The 17,723-nt window shown below is 36.5% G+C and overlaps 2 protein-coding genes across 3 annotated transcripts; both read right to left on the minus strand.

Annotated features, from left to right (window-relative positions):
- Positions 1-958: 958 nt before the first annotated feature.
- LOC117921243 (mitochondrial substrate carrier family protein B-like) lies at positions 959-6,911 on the minus strand. 2 transcript variants are annotated; one of them, XM_034839080.1, is made up of 8 exons: positions 6,812-6,909; positions 6,420-6,704; positions 4,869-5,045; positions 4,609-4,758; positions 3,155-3,256; positions 2,998-3,068; positions 2,781-2,848; positions 959-1,570 (listed from the first exon to the last, which is right to left on the minus strand). In XM_034839080.1, the coding sequence occupies exons 2-8, from the start codon at positions 6,621-6,623 to the stop codon at positions 1,332-1,334; spliced, it is 1,011 nt and encodes a 336-aa protein (XP_034694971.1). In that variant the 5' UTR covers positions 6,624-6,704; positions 6,812-6,909; the 3' UTR covers positions 959-1,331. The 2 variants fall into 2 exon arrangements, with proteins under 2 accessions (XP_034694971.1, XP_034694970.1); XM_034839079.1 differs by having other exon boundaries at positions 6,420-6,911.
- A 3,734-nt stretch (positions 6,912-10,645) lies between these two features.
- On the minus strand, positions 10,646-16,747 carry LOC117920956 (BEL1-like homeodomain protein 9). The gene is made up of 4 exons (XM_034838677.1): positions 15,372-16,747; positions 12,156-12,526; positions 11,905-11,965; positions 10,646-11,705 (listed from the first exon to the last, which is right to left on the minus strand). The coding sequence occupies exons 1-4, from the start codon at positions 16,332-16,334 to the stop codon at positions 11,172-11,174; spliced, it is 1,929 nt and encodes a 642-aa protein (XP_034694568.1). The 5' UTR covers positions 16,335-16,747; the 3' UTR covers positions 10,646-11,171.
- Between the last annotated feature and the right edge of the window lie 976 nt (positions 16,748-17,723).

Below are 17,723 nucleotides of genomic sequence, written 5' to 3' on the forward strand. Positions count from 1 at the left end.
ATAATATTAAAACTGATGACAAGTAAAAATTTAAGATAAAGGCTTAAACCTTGATATGAAATTCGGTAACAATAAAGCCTCCTCTCTGCAAATTGTCATCTATTATTTGTGCACTCAGCCAGATTTTTCCTGAAGTCCCCAGCATCACTATTATAGACATTCGTACTAACATCTCCTGATTTTGATTTTAGAAAGTAATGGACATTGTTAATGGAACAATATTCTCCTATCTAGTATGATAAATCCATTCCACCATCAACATCCCAGAGAAAAGCTGTTTTACATTAATGCAACAAGGGAAAGTTATGATATCAACAAATGTTTGGAATGAATTATACACATTCTCTGCCCTCAAGTTTTAGAGTATTATATACCATCCAAACAGTTAGGCTATGTTTAATGTCGGGAAAAAATTAAGAAAAAATATAAGGAAAAAAAAATGAGGAAAGAAAAAATTAAAAATTAATAAATTATTCAAAATACTTCTTCAAACTCATTTAATTTATTTTCTTTTATTATATAAAGATCAAATAATTTCAAGATACATACATTTTTAATTATATTTAATTTTTTAATTTTTTTTATAATAAAATCAAATATTAAAAAATATATATTTTTCTTTAACATTTTCTTTTTCTTTTTCTTTTCTTAGCACTTTTGAAAACCAAAAGTATGCTTAGAAATCATGAAAAAGGAATCACTTTAACATGTAATTATAAAAATCATCCAAATACTTCACCAAGACCACAGAGATCATACTTTTTCGTCCACACTGCTGTTCATGAATGCTGTACCATACTTTCTTGAAAACATGTGAAAACACAAGTAACATACCTACAAAGATCCAAGAATGACTACATTTTTGGTTCTTCATTCTTCAGTAAGTTTCCATGCATGGTTCATCATCAAATAATTTCTCCAAACTAAAAATTGAAAATTTCCAAAGGATGCGCAAGGCAAGTGAGAATGCGTAACTAGAATAAATCGCAGGTAATGACAAACTGTCAAAGCAAAAAACTCTTGTGATGATATTATCATAAAAAATCCTAATACCTCTGAAAAATTAAGACCTAAATATACTGGACTGGGATACACTTGGTGACTCCATAACCACTATACACAAAAAAAATATGGCTCAATGGCAGTAACCGCAAAATTTACCACCACACAATTCTCAGCAATATCACAGAAAGAACTCTTCTAGCCAGAACTCTAAGCAACTAATCATCATTTTCCATTTTTTCCTTTTTTCATGTTGGATGAAAGGAGTGTGTTCGAACCTAATGGACACAACTGATGGTGGAAACTGAAGTATTTTGTTGCCACAACTACTATTCGGCAAAATCTTGTGACAAAACCCTCTTCAATGTTTCGTAAGTCATGAAGGCAATGCCCACACCAGGAACAACCTTGTAGTATTCTGGCAGAATCCCACGATACAAACCTCGCAGGCCTTCAGACCGGATAATGTGCCCAAATGTCCCAAACAGACCAGTCTTATAGACACGGGCTCGTCCAGCAACCCCTTCCAACTGCATTCTTCGTCTCACCAGATCAATAGGGAATGTTACTGCAAATTATTAGGAAAGCAGAAGAATATCAATTGAGAGATTCTGAAAAAGGCGATAATACAGAATATCAAGCATAAATCAGATATCCCATAATGAAGTAATCTGCTTGCCATCATCAAATTTGTCCCTTTATATTCTTTATTTAAAAATGTTGATATCAATGAGTCTAAGTTGGACACAAACACGGGACACAGCTACAAGATTTGAGAAACAAATAATGGTGAGAATGTTGATGGTAACAAATGTGCACTTTTTGTTTAGATATTTGATAAACATCCTAGATTTTCCCTGTGTGCTTGACCTTTGTCTGCCATGCACATGTACAGCGGAAAGTTGATCATACTACAGATGAGAGTCATGCCCATTGTATCCGAAATGGACTCGGATCATCTTTAAAAGTGACCGTATCACTTAGACGAGTAAAAAAATGCTTCTAAGTTACTAAACCCATCAGGCCAGATTGGCTTGGTCACTTGCTCAACAACTTGTTCCCAAGAGTAGTAGTAAGGCCTAAAGAGTTTCATATAGTTCAAGTAGTTGCAACACAGGGATTTGCTAGGTAACCACAACACCCATTGTTACTTCAGTAGGACCAAGAAATTAATTGAACATTACTGCTATTGATTGCTCACACTGTAGCAGTGGTTAGAGAGCCATCCATCAAGGTTCAGTGCTAATGCCTCTTCTATAGGTTGGTAACCACAACACCCATTTTTTTTTTTTTTGGAATAAATAAGAGTATTAATTGGTGCTAATAGCACACAAAAGCACACAGGTCGTATATAATGAGTGCCAAAAGGCTAAACTGAAAAGAGAGGAAACAAAAAAATACTTCCTCAACAATGACCCAACCAATTTATGAAATCAACCAAAAGCATCGAGCCTCCACCTATGTACACCATAAACCTTTAGAAAAAAGGCCTCTTCTAAAGGTTTGTGGACCCTCAAGCAAGTCCCAAAGGACAAAACTTACATAGCTCTCCAACTGTAAAAGCATATTGGCTCTTGTGTTCTAAATGCCAAATAGCAATGGAACCAAATGCGATACTTGCAAAAGTTAGCAAATATTTGGATGAGCAAAACCAAAAGAACATTGTATAAAAATATGAAGTTTGTACCAATTAAGAGGAAATCCTTTTTGTGCAGGTTATTTATCTTGTTAAGATCGAAGTTCCAGGCTTACTTGAATGCAGGTTGTAAATCACTCACCTGTAGATGATGCAATGCCTGAAAGGCTGCCACAAGCAAGACTGACCATTATAGTGGAATCACTGGGCCTGTGTCATGAAAGTTAAAAATTAAACATCATCATCAACCACACAAAGCAGGAGAAGTAGACATAAATTGGCATAAGAATACAACCCAACTTTTTAAATAGGAAAGATACTATGCACTGATTTATTCATTCGAGTCACAGAGTCTTCACCTTTGAGCATGCCAAGAAGATCTCAGTGCCTCATAAACAGAGAAGCTTATTGCTATACTCGGTCCAACCCCCTGCATCATACAAAGTAAGACAGTGGCAATTAGACCCAAAAAGAATGCAGTAATAAAGAGTGAGGAGCAGCATAGTAAAAACATACCAACAATGTTGCCCCAATTCCTTTATACAAGCCCAAAAAACCTTCCTCCCTGCAAATCGTATGCAGAGCGTGCCCAATACCTCTATAGTATATTGTGTTTCTCTACAAAATTCACAAATGAGTTATTAAAAAAGCTAAACCTGAAAACACACAAGAAATGGGCTATATCACAAACCACACCTGCGACCCAACTCAATTGGTTAAACACCTTTAAAATAGCACGCTACTTTCAGACAGTCAAGGATAACTAACCCATCCCAACCTTTTCCCAAAGGTGGTTACTTTTCATTCTGAATTTCCAGTCTTTTGCTTGCATGACACATGCATTGGAAACCAAATGATAGTTATGCCACAGAATTGAGGCAAGTCCACAAGTTAAAGAGAAATGGTGCGGCATACAAATACTAGAAGCAATGGCCTTAAATTTTAATAATTTAAGTATAGATTTTCTCTATTTGTGACAGCCCACAAATTCTTTACTCTTTAGCATATGGATCAGTTGCCCCTAAAAAGAGCACTTTTAAAATTGTTATCATCCATCTTTCTGTCTCTCACTGTGTGTCTGTGTACATGCCTCAATTATTCTCTAATTTTAAGGATGAACTAGGATGATATTAACTAGATGAGCTACCACTTGCATGCTTATTTAGTAATCACACAAGAACCACACCCTCTTAACTGTTGTCCAGTAACCAAATTGTGTAGATGACTATGAAATTATTATAGAAAATGAGTAAATGTTGTTGGCTTATAACTGTTTTTTTTTTATAAGCAAAATAATTTATAAATACAACAACTAAGCAAGACACCAAAAATACACAGGACGTAGTGGTTAGCTTATGATATTGTAAGGTTTTTATTGATTTGAACTTTGATCAGCAAAATGTCACAAACTGAACAGCCACTTGCAATTATCAAATAAAGAAGACTATTGTTATTTTCCCAAGCTTATGTTCTTTTTCTTGGTGATTCCAAATTTATTTTTTTTTTATCAATAAGTAATATATGTATTGCAAAAGAGGTGCTAAAGAAGCAACTCAAAGAGTTACAGCAAAGAAACACTCACCCCCTTTACAAAAGGACCCAAGACACTAGGAAAGCACAAAAAACCCTCTCCCTTAACGCATACACACTCATTCTATAAAATCTATTAAGGTCGAAGGACCATCTTTTATCCACAATTTGGTTTCTGACCATAGTAAATACACAAAAGAAATTTCTTGGTGATTCCAAAATTGTGATTAGATGATTCAAATCTACAACAGAACATGTGCAACATGCAAAAAACAAACCAAAAAGACAAAACAATAACAAAGCCTTGAAATGATACAATGCTTCAAAACATGCCAAATATGCTTTTTAGAACATATTAATGAGGAAAAAAGAAGATAATTAAATAAAGAATAACAAGATGTACTTCTGCATTTCCTAACTCAACAGAGCGTTGACATTACCTGTGCGGCAAGGCGTGTCCTGACAAGGTCCAGTGGATATGTAGCAGAGGCAGCTGTTATGCCTGCCAACCCACCACTTACAAAGTGCACAGACATGTCTGCACTCACATTTCCCTTATGACTTTCTATGCCAGAAATGGATTGTAAAAACTGTGAAACATAAAACGAAAAGTGATATTTTAATAAGCAACAACCAAACTGCAACAGTGGTACATCAACACAACTACAATTATGATGATTCACAGAACACTTGCACTTACACTCTTGTAGCGTTCATAAGCATAGAAATTAACTGAAGAATAAGGAAGCCGGTGAACAATTGTAACCAGGTTTCCTTTCCAAAATGCCCTAAACCCTTCTTCATGAACAATACGTGAGGCTTCGTGCCATATGCTTGCTTTACTCAACGTGGCAACATCAGACTGCATACCTTGAACCTAAAACAATACAATATTAATCAACCAAATAGCTAACTAAAAGAAAAGTAATTATAGCAGAACCAAATGAGTAAATGGTGAGTGTAACAATATAGGCAGATGCAAGTTTAAAGGTCAAAGAGATGTAAATCCAAGCTAAATATAACAGCGCTTATTGATCAAAATAAAAAATAAAAAAATAACAGCAGAGGTGCTGTATGGGAAGTCTACCTTCGCATAGATACACCTCAACAGACAGGGAAAAACAATTCCCCAACAGTGTACATAATGGACACAACCTTACAAACCAAAATCTAATTACCCTCCAAAAAACACCAAAGGAGGCTATATTTTGTTCAGGTTAACTCTGAACATCAGGGCAGGCAAGAGTGTTTCCAGACAGATCCTTGGCTCAACAAAATGGCTAGACAAACAATATAAAATGTGTCAGTCACCTGGCAATGAAGATTCAAACAACTTAAAATTCAACTCAACATCATCTCAAATTTTGGTTGGCCAAACAAATTTTATTTTGAGAATAAGCTCAATCCAGGGTCTTATAATTGTTTATCACAAGCCATCATTCCTATCCTTGATGCTCACACAAGATTTGAGTCTTTCTTCAGTACTTGTAACACCCCCAACTTGAATTAAATCATTCTTTGCAGATGCATAGTGCGACATTTGAATAAACCATCTTAAAATAATTTCCCTTAATCTTGTCCTCAACAGAACCCACCTCCAATTCCCCAGGAATATGTTCAATATTCTTGTATCTTCCCCGGTGCTACCCGTCAATATTCATCTTGGATACATCCATTTCTTCAGTATTCTATTAAACATCCCACATTTCTTGAAATCCTTGAAGTATCTGATTGTTGAAGGATGTTATTTGGGAATTTTACATGTCAGACAAAAATGCCTCCATGTGCACTTGCACCCAGTCCTGACTCCACTGAGCTGTCGATGGTTAATGTTATGTTATTGATTGAAACCATAGCTAGCCCATAATAAATTTCAAGTATCCCATCATTGCATAAAATTTGAAACCTTTTTAACCTTTTCATTGACCGAACAAGCACATTCACCTTCTTCTAGAGATAACTAACACAAACCCCAAATTATTCTACATGCATGCTACCTAGAATTAGAACAACATAAACCCCCACTAAAACAATAATTCCACCCGACTTAAAAAAATTTCCTTATCGAAACTTCAATACCTCCGGTCTAACCCGGAATTTTAGAATCCATTCCCCAATGCGCCCATGTCGTTATAACAAAACAAGAACACCAAAAATATTTTCTTTCTACAGCTTCCCTTCCTCCACAAGCATTTTCCACCGCGAAATTTCGCACGAAGCTAACCGAACAGAGGGCAAGTGAGAAACCAACCTGAAAGAGAATGGTGAGGCGAGCAAGAGGAGCTGTGCAGGTCTTGCTAAAAGCGCCGGCGACGCCGCCGGCCAGAAGCTGGTGCACCGTCCCGATTGGCGACTGCTGCTGCAGAAACTTCCGGGTAGCGCCACCATCGACCACACCGCCGTGGCCAGAATTCAAAGCTCTCTGCCCTCCTTCAACAACAACTCTAGCTTCCATTTGTGTACCCTATAAGCACGGCACTTTCCCCTCTTCTGAGACTAAATAGGTAGGGAGCTAGGATGAAAAATCGTAGAAACCCTAGAAAAAAGAAGAAGAAGAAGAAGTGATGGTGGTGCATAAAGAGAAACCCTGAAAAAACCCTAATGGACTCCCACCAAAAAAGAGATAGAGGTTTGTATTCCTACGGCTTAAAAACTGGGTTTTCCACAACCCAGCACACGCTTAGAATCTGCGTGCTTTGGACGGTGAGTGTGAATCTTGTTCCTATTTCTTTGTATTTTCTCTTTTCCCTTTTCTCCCATTTTGCTTTCTTTCCTTTGCTTCCCTTCCAATCTACCATCTCTCCTAATTATATTCCCATTTTTATTTCATTAATTATATCATTAACAACCTCTTAATTGCTATTAATTTTATATTCATCGAAAATTATTATGATATAAATCAAATCCTAGATAATTCAATTCATTACAAATATTCTGATTCATTTATTCAATAATATAATATAAGATAATTTAAAATTATTGTTTTACTCTTAAATTATTGGATATCATATTTATAAAAATTAGAATAAAGTTCAAGTTTTTTATTTCATCTTTTGGAAATAAGAAAAAATTTGTTAGTTTTGAGAATTTAAATATATATATATATATATATATATATATTTTATGGTTAATTTTTAAATTTTTATTATTATCCTTATATATATATATAAAAGGATATTATTATCTAATATATAAGCATATATATATTTAATTTAAATTATATATAAGGATATTATTATCAATTTATTTCTTATTCATTGATATTCCTATTATTACAAAACATTGAAATGAAAACAAATAATTATTCTAACCTTGAATTTTTAAATTCATCCATTCACATTCTCATTCTCACTCACCCATACCAAACATCCCCTTATATAAAAAAAAATATTATTTTTTGTCTAAACATTTTTTATCTTTTCATATTTATTTTATAGTTTAATTTTCATTTTTTATTTTAGATTGTCATTACCCTTTTTATTTATATTTTTAATTATTTTCTATATTTATCACATTCACGTTATTTTAGAAAATTAAAAAAAAATTCCTATTACTAAACTCTTAATTTTTTTTTATAGTTATCCTTTTACTTTTAAAATTTTTAATGTTTTTTATTTTAAAATTTTAAAAAGATAAATTTATTGAAAAATAACTAAATTGTATAAGAAATATTATTACTATAACTTTTAAGTTTTAACTAATAACAAGAAAATTGTCATCACAATTTTTTTAATAAAACCTTAGAAATTTTTTAAATAAAATATGTTATTTACAATTTTATTTAAAAATTATTGAAATTAGTATTTTTTTTTATTATCTATAAATATATTAATAGAATCTAAGATAATCTTAGTAAAAAACTTTGATAAATATTATTATAATTTTAAATTATATTTCCAATTTATTTGGATAGAGTTTAAATTTGTTGAAATTAATAATCCAACTTAACGTCAAATGAGAAGATTCTTAGGAAATATTATAAATTATTATTTATTTAAGTCTTTTTATATTAACCAAAACTCTCGAACTAATCATGGATTAGACACTTAAGGGTCATTATGATTAATTTATTTTAAATTTAGGTTTGTTATTATGTGGACAAAAAGAATAGAAAGTAATAAAAAATTATGTTATCAAAACCTGTTTTAATAAAATTATTTCATAAATATAAATATAATATCTTTTCATTTTTAAACATTGAAATATAATATATTTTTACGAAAATAATTTTTTTTTTTCACATTAATATTCTAGGTTTGTCAATGTCACTAATTTTAATATAAAACAAGTTCAAAAGGTGTATTATTATTATTATTTCTATTTATAGAATTTAATTACTATAATATCCATAAAAACAAATATTTTCATCCTTAATTATAAGCAATAATTAATAAGTATGACACCCACAATGCGGTTAATCAAACGAAAATATGAAGCATGCGTGTACAGATGGGTAAATGTCGGAGGCCCAGGGGCCATGGCCCAAGCTTATACACAACGACCAACTTAAGGTCCTCGAAGACGAGTGGTGACGAAGACTAGGTCCAACAAGGATCGAGGATTGGGCCTAACGCTGAATGTGCGGCCCTACCTGACCAAAGACGGGCCTGAGTGGCCCATAAGAGAGAAACAGAGATGAGAGAGGAGAGAGTCGGGTTGGCTGGGGATTGCATGAAAGTGAGTCATTAGCTAAAGTGATTTAAGGGCTAAGAAGGGAGACTGATTGAAGGTGGGTGCATGCACAAAACAAATATATAAAAGGTTAAAGTCATCTTCAAATGTTTAACCTCGAATCACACGCCAGCTTTTGCAACCCTCTTTTTTGGACTTTTCCACAGAGTTCACTTTCTCTTTGGTTGCGTGGAAAGCATACAGGTTTTTACCATAATAATAGAAAGATACCCAAATGATATGCTGTAATCATTAAAATGAGCCTCCTTTTTCCCTCAACGTAACAGTCCAAGCATCAGCATGGATTTGTTACCACTGACCACCATCACCTCGCCTCCAGCCCACCATTTCTAGAGTCACCTTCAATTATGGTCTAAAATATTAATTTCATCACATCATCAATCTTTGTTCAATTTTTAAAATGCATGGAATCCCAAAAAACCCATCCACCCATTTGTTAAACCAAAAGGGACCTGCTAAGCGCAGCCCCAGTTGGCGAGTTTTGGTAAGTGGGAAGAGGAGAGCAGCCGTGAAAAAGTTGGTAAAAGGACGGAGGTTCATTGCTTGTCATCTTTTATTTTTCAACGTTTGAGAAGTTTGAGAAATTTGATCATTTATGAAAAGACTTAGGAAATTAAAACAGTTTCATGTGTTAGGTAAAGGCCACTTACTTGACATACTATACTCTTTTCCCTAAGCTGGGAAAAGATAGAAAGAAAAAGGGAAAAGGGGGCCTTTCACTAAGGACCATGGGCAACAAATGGCGCTTATGAAACTAAAAAGGTAAGAGTAAACGTCCTCGATCAAAAAGGAAAAGCAAGAATTAGTTCGGAAAGACACAATCATCGTCCATGCAAATATTTTAAGCCAAAAACAAACAGTCGTGATTCTTTCAATATGTATATAATACAACAAAAAGGAAAAGCAACAGAATCATTTCTAGGACTTGCTTTGACCTGGTCTACCACCACTTCTCCCCCACTTTTCCCTCTTTTAAAAGAATTTTTATCTTCCCCCATAGAGGAAAACGCCGGATCACTGCCTTTGCTGCTTTCACTGAGCAAAAGCTAATATAAATTCAGATTCATGGCAACCACTAGCTAGGGGTGTGCTTGGACTGCCATCTAGGATAGGGTCCTAGGTCTCCAGCTATACATGTCACAGCTCATGAGCATACAATTCAAAGTAGATTGTAAAAAACAAAAAAAAAACAAGCACAACGGAATGAATCATTCAATCCATATAGGACCCTCAGAATACAGAGGTAGATTGCCATGGCCCATGGGTATTCATAAGCATCCGTTAGGCGCGGATACCAATTTTATATTCATAATGCAGGTATGCTAAACCCCACTGGCTCGCGTAGGATGAGACTCCAAATTTACTGGCAAAATATATTCTGTAGGGCATAAATATGATAGAATGGGTTTTTGTAAAATCAGAATAAAGAAGCATGTGTTCAAACGTGACAGTAGCGATTCCTGCAGAATGAAGCCTGCAGCTGTTAACACAAATTCCTACCACAAAAACACAGCTAGCAGACAAATGATCTGGGTATCTCAAGTGGTACAAAAGCAATGTCCATGACAGGCCAGGTAATACCAGTGGTGCTAATTGGAAGTTAATGACACAGAGACACAAGGATCTGCACCTAAGTTCTTACGCATCAGGTGAACTGAGATCATTTCCTTTTCTTTTCTTTTCTTCTTGTTGATGGTTTTAGTTCATTTCAAAGCAAAGCGGAAAAGAAAGAAGCCCCCAAAGATTTTTATTGTCATTGGAAAAAGCCCCAAAAAACTCAAGGAGTCAACCACAGTAGACTAGATAGAAGAAACCCTAAAGAATAAGAGCTTAATCTTACAAACTAAAATAAATATCACAAGGGTTCCATCCAAAGATGCATGCGTCTCCTGGGCTTCGACAGTTTCTACAAGAAATCATCTGATTGCCACAGAAAGACCCCATAAAAGGTTTCCATTCACACTGGAAAACAAAATTTAGGCCCAGCCTAGCCCTAATTCAGTTGGCTACCACCATGGTATCATTTTCCACCATATAAACATATATCAGCATTTACACCAACTAATTATGTTGTATGCGCATCTCAAACGATCATATACACCCAGAGTGAATTGGTAAAAGAAAAAATATATAATTATTTATCTAAATTTTGAAATGAAACATACCTTCTTACACCATTACAAGGCGGCAATCATTTGATGCCTTCTGTTCCAATTTGGAGTCTGGCAGTCAGATAAAAGCACATCTAATTGGGTCTTTGTCAGAATAATATCCAATTAGATAATGCCAAGACAACCAAAATGGGACATCTTCAGCCAACAAAATCATGTAAAAGTTGCCCTCCAATAACATCCCTTCCAAAATGCCGATTTTGTGCTTCAAAACCACCTATAACATATCCCTCGCTATTTGCATCAAGGCCAAGCCCAAAACGTTGAGCTGCATTAATAGGAAAGGACTCTGATAAACCAATCCCATTATTCTGGTGAAGACCCAGTGTTAGGGAAACATTACTGCTTCCACCTGCAGTGCTCACACCAACTCCCACATGCGGATGGGCCGACAAGTTATTGTAAGATAAATTCATTGGCTCCTCACTACCCACGTGTACCTCAGAAAGCTCATTTCTGGTACGTTTCAATGGGGCATCTTGAACTCTTTGAGCAGAGGTGGACGGATTTTCAAACACAAGTGAGTTTGCTGAAGGTAAATGATCACTCTGCCTGTCGGCGCTTCGCTCCTCTCTCTGGGAAGATTTTTGAGCTTGTCGTGTCTCCAGCGTGTGTATCTCTTCCACCATTGGCTTCCAAAGTCTTACTCTTGCATTGATGAACCAGTTGGAAACCTGGACCACAAGTGACTATGGTTAAAATAGGTTGGATGAACATGGGCATAATATAGAGGGAAAAAAAAAATCAACTTTTCGAACTCAAGCATAAAATAATGAAGGAAACAAGCAAAGTTTCCTGTAACTTCTCCAAGCTTTTGCAGTTGCAAAACCTACATAGAGAGATGATGCTAAAATAGAAGAAAACATGGCTCACCTGGTTCCGGGAGAGACCAGTCTGCTTAGCCAACATTAGCTTGTCTGTATCAGTAGGATAACTGAAACACAAAACAACAATTGAATTATCTCAGAAGCTTCATATACATAGATATCAACATGTACATGCACTGCCTAACAACAAAAGAAAAAATGATAAATATATAAACAGAATACATGTTTATTGAAAGCATAAAATAAACTCACACGATTATTATTTTTGCGTGTTGGTTAAAAAATTAAATTACTCACGGGTGAAGGAAGTGTTCAAACAACCATGCCCTGAGTACAGTTACAGCTCGCTCAGGAAGTCCCCTTTGGGGTCGCCAAACAGGTTGATGTTCAAGAAATCCTGAGCTGTGCATGGGTCTTTGACCATAAAGGCCTCTATCAGTGTTCCCAAACCTTGGACTTTCATCTTTTCCATGACTTATTTGTCCATGGGCTTTGTTTGTGAACTGAAGCTGGTCGGTAATGGCATTCTTCAAACACCTGAAGTGTTTAGACATAGCTTTCAGAGCCAAGTCGGCATAGGGAGCCGCATTGCCGAGACCAGCAACCGATTCAAATGATGCTACAACTGCCTGCATTTGTTGATAGTAGTGCTTGTACCTCCTGTAAACCTAATATAGACCAAAGATAGCAGAAATTTATCAAAGATGCAACTCAACAAAGGGACTAAAAAAACATATTCCATTGATGTTAGAATGGAAATAGAACAATTATTATCAATTCTTCACTTTTTTGAAGCATTACTCCAGATTATACTGCCTTTCGTAGGACAAAAGGCTCCTACAACCAATAAGTACTCGTATTATTGCAGTTCAATTTATTAGTATTGGTAGCAGGCAAAGAAATGACAATTGGTACCAGGTCAATAACATAAACCCAGGAAAACAAGGCTAAAGAGGTTCAGATAGAGAATATTATCTAAGATACAAAACTTGCGACCAATTCAGAACCACCCAAAAGGGTAGACCTTCCTCCAAATTGAATGAACAAAAAAAGCTTCCACTCCAACTCATTGAACTACAAATGAATTAAGTTATTTAAGTGGATCTGTAACTCAACCACCTTAAAACCACTACAATAAATATATACTTAAAATTATGAAGTAAATAACATGGATATATTACGAACAGAAATCCAATGGAGAATAAAAATGCAATAGCAGTAGTTATTTTGCTTCAAGTGGAAAGCACCAATATGACTCCCTTACAAGGAAAAAAAAAATATATCACCAGAGATCATTTGTTCTCTTTCCTGAATCACAGATGGTTATTATCTTATTTTTTCCAAATGGCAAATAGATAAATCATTCATGGAAAAAAAAAATGCCATTAAAGCAGTTAAAATAAAAGCATATGGAAAATAAGGATAATTAAAATCTAACCAGAAGTCCAAGCTTTCTGGTTCTAACAATTTAGCAGATAATTGCAGCAGTTAATACCTTAGCCAATGTTTTACAGTCTCACTTTTCAATAGCTAACCAAATCATGAATCATGGTATCCACCCTTTTCAATGGTACCACCCTAACTAAGCAAGACAGGAAATATGTTGTCTCCTTAATATACCCCAAAACAAGCACGATTTTGAATAGAAAGGACCCCAACAAGGTAAAAAAAGGCTTTTCTGACAGCAAGGATGGATCAGAAAGGACTTTACTTACTTATGACTGAGGGCCTTCTCTGAAAAAACCTATCATTATAAAAGAAATTAAAACTACGTCAGATTATTGACTCAAATCAAACAATATTCAGAGGAGACAATGGCATTTTTCCTTTGACGAAAAATTGATTATCCACTTCAAAGATAGCTGGGAAACAACCAATTGGTGAGGTTTTCATGCTTCAAAAGTTACTTATTTCTCCTCTCTAATCAGAGGTATGCAACTAGAATTTTCCTATAATCTCACTCCAGTTGAGAGAGAGAGAGAGAGGTGCCGAAAGAAGAACCCAACATAGTGCTCCCTAACTACCATTGTTTTGCTTTTGCTAGCTGCTACACTATCTCAAAAACCTTAAAAGGATAAAAAATGATAAGTAAACACTTAATTATCAGCAGCAATTAAAAAACCAGATGAATTACTGATAACAACTTTAAAGAACCAGAGAGATATCTACTCTCTATCTTGCTCCGAAAGGCATCACGGCAACTTTCCGTAGAACAAACATAGTCAACCTCATTTAATGGCGGAAACCAGTAGATGAACTGGACTAGGTTAGTTGCAATTTTGTCAACCCCAAACAGAACTACAAACTAATTTATTTTTACTTCAGATTAATGGATTCTCATCTTGCTTTGAATAAAGTCATCCTCCAGTTTAAACACACAAGTTAAGTGACAAACACACTCCATGAAAATTCAGCACCAAGTAACATTATGAAACCAGCGAGATTTCCAGTCCTTAACTTTCCATAGCCGGTATATTTCCCGAGTACAGCTGCTTGGATGGTGGTTTAAGAAACCAAATATCACTTGGAATATCTAGCATATGTATACCATCTCCTGTACTTTCTTCTTTGCACTTGAAAAATCCAAACTGTTCTTCAAAGTAATATTTCAAATTTTGCTAAAATACTTTTGATCATGTGCTTGACTGCTAGACCGGCGGGTGAGGGATCCTGATTAGATTTGCAACCCCGACCAAGAGAAAAATATAAAGCACGGAGGAATAATCACTCTTGAAACTTGATATCTTGCCAAACTAGAAAATCCAAATTCACCCGTGATGAGCCCCGGGGGAAAAGGTAGAGAGCTTGTCATCTCATCTTCTTTAGGCATGGAATACCATTATGCCTTCCATATACACTTTTTCCGAGTATAAATCTTTTCAACCGGATTCTTTCAATCACTTTATGCACATTACACCCCAAACTTGGTGACAATGTCACCTATTAGAACTCTTTCCATGGCTGTCAGATACTTTATGGCACCAATCTTTGTGCATATATTCCCTCCTATCACCTTTTCCAAAAAAGATGATTTGCAATCTCTAAGGCCATCTATCCCCTACAGACGAGAATCTAATTCACATAGAATACAGTTGTTACAAGGACTCTATGATTTAGATATTATCACAGATGACATGCTTCTTTGCCACTTATTCATGCAACACCACAAATTGCATGTTGGTTTAAACAATGACTAACTATCCCAACCCATTAATGAATCATTCATCTATATACTAAAAATCAATTGGACAGTGACTTCTACAGTGGTGAAAAGCTTGGGGATCACGAGAATGAAGGAGGAAAAGAAAATTTAAATTGATCCAAAGGAAATTAAAACGGCGATGCCAAACTGCAGAAAATTATCGAAAATATTAAAACAAAAGATCCAATCATGAATATCAAACAAGAAGTATGTTTTGAAGGTAAAACTCATAACTCAAAACTCAACGTCGAAGAAATCCCATTTAGCTAAAGTGCAAATGAAGAAAGGATGGCGTCGAATTAGAGTCATACCTCGTCTAGCATCGAAATTAGCCTCGACTTTTTTCTCCGGTGCTCCCCCCCATCTCCACAACTGAGCGGATCATCAACAATTCCAGTTCCGCTCAGACTCTCCATTGGAGGATCCATCATCGACGAATCCGCTGAGACTCTTTCGGCGTAAAGTCCGCAGCCCACGTCGCAGAACTCCTCCAACAACTGCTGTGCAGGTTTCAGGAACCTCGATCCCTTCAAAATTGAAGCATAGCCTGTAAAAGGCCCGAGAGGGACGGAACTCCTCGATACATCATTAGAGGTGGAACCACTACCACCAACAATGCCCGGAACCATATAGCCACCAGTAACCTTATCGCTAAAAATTGCAGACCCGTACCTTTGAAGATTCAGTTCCAGTGGAAGATTGTTTTGGTGGGTATGGTGAGAGGACAGAGATAGAGACAGCCCTTGCCCAGTGGTGTTAGACTCATGATGGGTCAATGATAAGGGCTCCGGCTTGAACACCACCATCTCACCACCATTGAAGGACTGATCAAAATCTCTGAGGTTTTGGGGAGCGTAAAAAAAAGGGTTATGGTTCATATCCTGAATCGAGCTGGGGTTTATGGGCAACGAAGATTGCGGATCCAAGTAAGGATGGTGCGAAGTCGAAGAAGAAGAAGACGCATTCATGATTCCACCAACATAACCCATCAAATTCACGCCTTCTTCTTTAACAACACAACCTGGGTTTGCCTTGCAAGCCTCAGCAGAGCCTGAAAGTGGGTGGCTATGGTGCTGAAACTCATGGGCGCTGGCGCTGGCGCAAGTTAGCAAATCGGAAGGCAACAGTGAGGGATCGTAGAGAGGGAGCAAACCGGCGCAGCCGTGAAGATTAGCAGCTGCCTCCACACAGCCCGAGTGGTTCTGAGCCACAACTCTAAGCTTATCCCTTCTGCTCTGCTGTGGTACGTGGTAGGGCTCAAAACCATCCGCCATCACGAAGTGACTGTGGAGAGAGGAGAAAACGAACAGGAAGAAGAAGAAGTCGAGGGAGGGGGGCCGGGGATGTTTTGTCTATTGAGGAGGATAAGAGGCGAGAGAAAACAGTGAAAGAGATGGGGTGATGATGAAATGAAAGGTTATGATGATCTTCTTCTGAGCTGCAAGTATGGCAGACTGGCGCAAGTTAGCAGAGACTGGGACGTGAAGAGGATAGTGAGAATTCTGGGTATGGTATGGCGCTTCACTTCACGCATCCTCACAAGCACACACTCACTCTCTCTCTCCTTTCTCTCTTCTTCTCTTTCTCTTTTCTCTTTCTCACTCACTCACACACAGAGACAGAGACTCTCTTTCTCTCTCCTCACTCCATTGAGCCTCTGCTGCACATAGGGTTTCGAGAAACCGGACGACCACCGGCTATTTCCGGTAATTATTGAACTAACTGTGTTGCCGATATTTTCTGTCAGGTTTTTCTTTTTTCCCCTTTGTTTTGTCGTTTTTAGTTACAAGCTTTCTTTCTTCCATTTTTAAACTCTATTAAATTCAAAATATTAATTTTAAATAGGGCTTTATTGATGACGCACGTGAGAAGGCGGGAAAGCTAACAGAGTGATGAAATATAAGGCTGAGTTTGGCGTTCACAACACTCATCTCTCGCTTTACGAGGCTTAATTTTAATCATTTTCTCCCCCAAAATAAAAATCGGAAAAGCTACGAGCACACGTCTGTCACAATGACCAAAATGGCCCTCCCAATTTAATCAAAAACATTTCAGAGATAAAGGTGGAGAAACCTATTTTACCATTTGGGTAAAAATGACAAAAATAAAAATAGAAAAAGGAATTCAAGATTAAATGGGGGGAATTGGTGGGTTTGGATTTAGTGGGTGAGGTGAGAGTTGAGACGTGGGTGGGTTCACGTAGGAGGGGGACAGATGAACAACAAGTACCCTTTCCCCACAGTGGGGTGCAGTTGCGGGTGCACCACTTGAGAGAGCAGCTTCACCAATATTTTCTAAAAGGCACCCCCTATTCAATAAGGCCCGGTCAAGATTTGTAGTGGATGGATCATGGACCTATTCTTCTCTCTTCACTCCTTACTCCTCTTGTTTGATTACTTGATTTGGACACTTACATATTCTCTTTTGGCTTAATAAAAGGACCCCCTCCTTTTAACACTCCCAAGCCACACGTATAACTCTCCTTTCTAAAGTAAGTATGGCATTCCACTTTACCACTCTCTCTCCCCTCCTTGCAAATTATTAAAGAAAGTGCCAACACGTACTGTACTGCTGTAATAATTCCTATTTGCTCGTTCCAAATATGCACCGCACCACCATGCTAGCTTATTAGCCTTATTTTGCCTCATGTTTTATGTGTTCCC

The sequence above is a fragment of the Vitis riparia genome, chromosome 8 (assembly GCF_004353265.1).
Source record: "Vitis riparia cultivar Riparia Gloire de Montpellier isolate 1030 chromosome 8, EGFV_Vit.rip_1.0, whole genome shotgun sequence".
In the NCBI taxonomy this organism is placed as follows: Eukaryota; Viridiplantae; Streptophyta; class Magnoliopsida; order Vitales; family Vitaceae; genus Vitis; species Vitis riparia.

Excerpts from the sequence above, each read along its gene's own strand:
- LOC117920956 (XM_034838677.1), bottom strand. The coding sequence starts at position 16,334 with ATGGCGGATGGTTTTGAGCCCTACCACGTACCACAGCAGAGCAGAAGG. Across the intron at positions 11,966-12,155 it reads TTTGAACACTTCCTTCACCC|TTATCCTACTGATACAGACA; the intron begins GTGAGTAATTTA and ends TTTGTGTTTCAG. Across the intron at positions 11,706-11,904 it reads CTGGTCTCTCCCGGAACCAG|GTTTCCAACTGGTTCATCAA; the intron begins GTGAGCCATGTT and ends CTTGTGGTCCAG.
- LOC117921243 (XM_034839079.1), bottom strand. The coding sequence starts at position 6,623 with ATGGAAGCTAGAGTTGTTGTTGAAGGAGGGCAGAGAGCTTTGAATTCT. Across the intron at positions 4,759-4,868 it reads CTTATGAACGCTACAAGAGT|TTTTTACAATCCATTTCTGG; the intron begins GTAAGTGCAAGT and ends TATGTTTCACAG. Across the intron at positions 3,069-3,154 it reads GAATTGGGGCAACATTGTTG|GGGGTTGGACCGAGTATAGC; the intron begins GTATGTTTTTAC and ends TGTATGATGCAG.